This window comes from Bison bison, unplaced genomic scaffold (assembly GCF_000754665.1).
Source record: "Bison bison bison isolate TAMUID 2011002044 unplaced genomic scaffold, Bison_UMD1.0 scf7180017864280, whole genome shotgun sequence".
In the NCBI taxonomy this organism is placed as follows: domain Eukaryota; kingdom Metazoa; phylum Chordata; class Mammalia; order Artiodactyla; family Bovidae; genus Bison; species Bison bison.
Window position 1 is genome coordinate 4,203,997 of NW_011494852.1, and position 5,590 is coordinate 4,209,586.

At 55.7% G+C, this 5,590-nt stretch overlaps 1 protein-coding gene across 1 annotated transcript in view; it reads left to right on the plus strand.

Annotated features, from left to right (window-relative positions):
• Positions 1-5,460, plus strand: part of GAPDHS (glyceraldehyde-3-phosphate dehydrogenase, spermatogenic) — an 11,054-nt gene extending 5,594 nt beyond the window's left edge. Inside the window, exons 3-10 of the mRNA XM_010849010.1 lie at positions 6-102; positions 287-393; positions 2,548-2,638; positions 2,719-2,837; positions 3,203-3,724; positions 3,886-4,048; positions 5,064-5,161; positions 5,252-5,460. Of these exons, the coding sequence (XP_010847312.1) occupies positions 6-102; positions 287-393; positions 2,548-2,638; positions 2,719-2,837; positions 3,203-3,724; positions 3,886-4,048; positions 5,064-5,161; positions 5,252-5,324 (1,270 nt within the window). The 3' untranslated portion in view covers positions 5,325-5,460. The remainder of the gene's footprint in view (positions 1-5; positions 103-286; positions 394-2,547; positions 2,639-2,718; positions 2,838-3,202; positions 3,725-3,885; positions 4,049-5,063; positions 5,162-5,251) is intronic.
• Positions 5,461-5,590: the final 130 nt, after the last annotated feature.

Sequence of the window (5,590 nt, forward strand, 5' to 3'; positions counted from 1 at the left end):
GGCAGATTCGGACGCATCGGTCGTCTAGTGCTGCGTGCCTGCATGGAGAAGGGCGTTAAGGTGGTAGCAGTGAACGACCCATTCATTGACCTGGAATATATGGTGAGCAGCAGACAAAAGGCAGGGTGGGAGACAGTGGGACCGGAGTGGCGAAGGGGTTCGGGGGAGCTCTGTGGAAGGCTCCCAGCTGCCCTGTGGACCCCTCACGGGGGGCGGGGGGCACTGGTCCCGAGAGATACTCACTCCCCATCCACCCCAGGACTAGAAGTCCTTCTGTCTCCTGCAGGTGTATATGTTTAAGTATGACTCCACCCATGGTCGATACAAGGGGAACGTGGAACACAAGAATGGACAACTGGTCGTCGATAACAATGAGATCAGTGTCTTCCAGTGGTAAGGGCAGCTGTCTGATGCCAACCTGCAACATATTAATGCAGGGGTTGTAGAGGTGATTAGAAGGGGATTCCAGCCTCTCATGTAGGGTTCAATTTGTAACCCCCCAAACTACATGTGCATATGCTTCCAGGTACTGGTTTGGAGAGGCGATCTTGGAGAAGCCCCTGACCCCTAGAATGGGGAAGCAGTAATCTAGAAACATGTCCGACTGTACTCAAAATACTTTTATTTAATACACATGTGCGTGTTTTCTCTGAGGCGTATCAGCTCAACCTGTCTAAAATTCAACTCTTGATTATCCTTCAACCCTTCAATCTATTTATCCCCCTGCCCAGGAAACGGCATCACCATCTAGCCAACTACTTCCATTCAGTTCCTACATAGCAGCCACAGAAGCCTTCTTAAACAGCTGGACTGGTTACCCCCCATCCCCACTTAAATCCTCCAGTGGCTTTCCCGTCACGCCACAAACAAAATCCCAGCTGCTGACGGGGTTCCCCACCAACTATGTGCCCCATGCCCCAGCCCCATGTCACCAAAGACACACTGGCGATCGACCTCTTGGAACCCTGCTCCAGCACCTCTTAGAACCCACTTCACCCAGTTCTCACTGATACAAACACTCATCCTTCATCCGAAGATGTATTTGTGGTTTTCTAAATATTTATTCGGCTACCTCAGGTCTTGGTTGCGGCCCATGGGCTCAGTGGTTGCCATACGCGGGCTCAGTTGCCCTGCTGCATGTGGGACCTTAGTTCCCTACCTTAGGACTCAAACCCATGTCCCCTGCATTGCAAAGTGGATTCTTAACCACTGGACCACCAGGGAAGTCCCTTAAAGATAATGTTTAGAATCTAGTAAGTCAAAATCAGTAACAACTAGATGTTTACTAAGCTTCAAATACATTTTCAAAATACCAAAAAAAAAAAAAAATTAAAATTTATAAAATGGGAATCAGTAAATCTACTTTATCTAAGGTAAATTAGCCACTGCTGGCCCTATGGCTGCCTTCCATTTTTCACACATGCACACTTGCAAGCCCTCTCCAGCCGCAGGCAAGATCCATGGCCTTCCCAGCGCTCTTCCCAGCAGGTCTACTCTCAGCCCCGCTGTCCATCGGTGGTCAGGTATGGGTGGAGGTGAGGACTGGAAAGTCAGAATGAGAGAGGCTGTCCGACCCCAATTTGAAGTCATGACAACAAAAACAATTCGATTCCAGCAGAGCAGTTGTTGCTCAGACAGAGAGTCCTTTCCTTCCTGGGCCCGGGCACCATGATCCCTGTCCCCTAGGGCACCCTCCCAGTGCTGCTCCGCCCCCACACAGCCACCCCGTGTGTGCCCCACTTGGGGGCCGCCTTCTCTGGTGACTGCAGTCCTTTTTCTCCCTTCCCCACTGCTCTGCATCACAGCACCATGGATGCCCTCTGGCATGTCTGCACAAGCAGTGTGGCTTATGTGTGTACTTTATCCTGCTCCCCCACTTCCTGTTGCATGACCCTGGGCAAGGGCATGAAGCTTGGTTTCCTCGTGTATCTGATGGGGATGCTGATCATACCCACCGCAGCCGGAGCAGGGAGAAGGGCCAGAGGTGTGCGGGGAGCACCAGGAAGGTCCTGCTCCCACAAAGCCTCATGCAGCTCCCGCAGGGAGGGCCCTGTCAGTCTGCAGTACCACTGTTGCTCTGGCACCTGTGGGCACAGGCCCTGGCCCCCTGGGTAGACTCAGTGCTTCTTGAAGAACGAATGAATAGAATCCTCAAAACAGGCCCCTGGACAGGAGGGCAGGGCCCATGACAAGCTAGGGGAGGGGGCTGGGGTCTCCAGAGTCACTGACTGCCGCATGCCAGCTTCCCAACTGCTGCAGAGGAAATTTGTTGAAGGGCCCTTTCCCCAACTTGGAAGGCAGAAAAAGGGGAGGGGGATATAAGAGAAGAGCTGCTTGGGTCAGATGATGAAAAGGGGGACCTGCCAGATGACCACAGAGTGAGAGCCATGCGTGGTGCCCAGGGAGATGAGGAAGACACTCATTCCTGCCAGATGGCCTGGCAGGAAGGCCTCGGGTCAGCCTTTCTCAAATGGTGAAGGCCAGGGACTATGAAGGGGAGGTCAGGCAGCGGAGAGACTGACTGATGGCGCTGTCGCCCCTCCACAGCAAGCAGCCCAAAGAAATCCCCTGGAAGTCTGTTGGGAGCCCCTTTGTGGTGGAGGCCACCGGTGTGTACCTGTCCTTAGAGGAAACTAAGGTAAGTTGGGAGGAGACACCCGGGGCTGCCTGGGTGGGGTGGCACTCGAAGTGTCTCATGACTCTCTGCTTCTTCTCTAGGCCCACATCGAGGCAGGTGCCCAGCGTGTGGTCATCTGTGCGCCCTCTCCAGATGCACCCATGTTTGTCATGGGGGTGAACGAAAAGGAATATAACCCCAGCTCCATGAAAATCGTCAGGTAACGACGTATGGGCAGCAATATTCTGCAGGGTGTGCCTGAAGGACAAGCCTGGGGGTGGGGGGTGGGGGAGACAGGAATCCGTCTCACCCTCAGCACTCCCCCTCGCCCCCTGGTGCTGTCTTCACTTCACTCCACTTCTCCTTCCCAAGGTCTTAGCAGCCCTCTTGTTCATGTTACCCTAAAGCCATCAGTTAGAAATGTTCTCAGAACATGTTTGGGGAGCTTCCGCTCCCCACTGCTCCCTCATCCCCAGCCCGTTTTCAGCAAACCAAGTCTGTGTGCAAACCCTGAAGGTCAGGTAAGGGGGGAGGGGCGGCTCTGCGGCTCACCTCATGGTGCCCTGGCACTCCTGGCTGTTTCAGCAATGCATCCTGCACCACCAACTGCCTGGCCCCCCTCGCCAAGGTCATCCATGAACGATTTGGGATTCTGGAAGGGCTGATGGTAAGCTGGGGAAAGGGGATGGGGCAGGAGACACAGCTGGGAACCTGTACCTCTTCCTCCCGTACTTGCTTCATGTGTGGAGTTAACAGGGAGAGGCTGGTTTTCTGGGAGGGGAGAAGCCCACCAGTGGTGACATCCTTTGAACTCTGGTCCTGCCTGCATGTGCTCCTCCTGTGGATGGGTGGTTGTGGCCCTGCCAACCTCCACACTTGGACCACTAACCTTGGGCCTGGGAAGAAGAAGCCTAGGAGCCGGGAAGGCCTCACCTTGGCCCTCTTCCTCCCCAAGACCACAGTCCATTCCTACACGGCCACCCAGAAGACAGTGGATGGGCCATCGAAGAAAGCCTGGCGAGACGGACGGGGCGCCCACCAGAACATCATCCCAGCCTCCACGGGGGCTGCTAAGGCCGTGGGCAAAGTCATCCCAGACCTCAAAGGGTATGAGAGCATGAGGCTGCAACTGGGGCGGGGGCCCACCCCAGGAGGACTGGACTGGCCCCCAACCCTGGAGGTGTCCAGTGTGGGGAAAGCAGAGACAAGGGGGAATGGTGGCGAGGCCCCTGGGTTCTGACTCCTGCCCCTGCTGTGGGATTCTTCAGGAAGCTGACAGGAATGGCATTCCGAGTGCCAACCCCAGACGTGTCTGTGGTGGACCTGACCTGCCGCCTGGCCCAGCCTACCCCATACTCAGCCATCAAGGACGCCATCAAAGCAGCAGCCAAGGGGCCCATGGCTGGCATCCTTGCCTACACGGAAGATGAGGTAGGAGCTGAGAAGGGACCCTGGGAAGAGCCCTCTGGGGAGGGAGCATGGTTTTCCATTCACCAAGGAGTTGTTTGCAGCGTATTAAGACAGGACCTGCAGGGCTGGGAAGGTCAGCTCTCCCCACCAAATCAGGTCTCTGTACTCGCTCCCCTTTGGTCTGGACTGCTTTTCCCTCAAGTAGCCACACAGGGTGCCCTCCCCTTCTCCAAGTCACTACTTAAACCTCTCACCTCTTTTTGTGGCCCTTGTCCTTACCTGAAATGTCATTTCATGGTCACTGTTGGCTCTGCTAGCATGAACACTCCAAGACAGTAGTGACCTTGGGACTCCTTTTTCACTTCCATAGCTCCAGCCATCTTCCAGGGCCTGGCATACAGCAGGTGCTCAACACATGCTTAGTGAACAAGACAAGGATTCCCATTTTTCAACACTTGCTTTGGGCCGGCCACAGCCCATGGCCTTCCCTGTGAGGAATGGGTATCACCTCCCTCTGCTCCATCAGTCCACTTTGGTGCTGTCTCCCTGCTTTAGCTCCTTCAAGTCCACCCTCCCAAAGCTGCCGGGATCTCTTAAAGAAATCAGATCACATCATCCTCAGAGCTGGAAACCTTCCTGTAGCCTTCCACCGTGCTAGGGTCAAACCCCCAAGGGCCCTCCTGCTCCAGTTCCTTCCACCTCAGACCCTACTGAGGGGTGGAACTGACCAGATCCTCCTAGTCGTCCAGAGCCAGGCTCACCACCTTCCCTCAAGGGCCTCTGGCGACTCATCCCCCTTGCAGGATTCCCAGGAAGAGATGTCTATTGGTGCAGCATCAAAGGCTGTTTGCAGTCTATATCCTTTAGCCTGGCCCCTATGAGGCCCCTATGCAATGCCCCCATGAGTCTCCCTCATACCCTGTCCCCAGAACCTGGACAAAGTGGGGCTCCATCAAATACTGTGCGCCCAAGAGACTGAGCTCCTGAAGGTCCTTCTTCTGCGACCCACGCTTATCTTTGAAATTCTGATCTTCAGGTCGTGTCCACGGACTTCCTTAGCGATACCCACTCGTCTATCTTCGATGCTAAGGCCGGCATCGCGCTCAACGACAATTTCGTGAAGCTCATTTCCTGGTAAAGGGGGAAGGTGTCAGAGACCGTGGTGGGCAGAGTGGGAGTGGCCGGAAAGGATCCCCTGAAACCCCTCCATCCCTCCCTCCCCAGGTACGACAATGAATATGGCTACAGTAACCGAGTGGTGGACCTCGTCCGCTACATGTTCAGCAGAGACAAGTGAAGCAGGCTGACCCCCCTCTGCTTCCCAGTGCTCCCGGGCCGGAACCTGTTTCTCCTATCCCCGTCCTCGGCCCCCCGGGGAAAGGTGGGCGTCCCCGCGCGAGGGGCCTGTGCCGCTGGGCCAGTGGTAAAATAAAAACCCAGAGTGCTCACAGCTGCGCGCCATGTCTCTGCGCCGGTCACGACGGGATCGGGTCCGAGATCCAGAGCCGCGCCGCACGCGCTCGCTCGATCCGGGCGACCGGACCCCGAGAGCCGCTCCCGAGA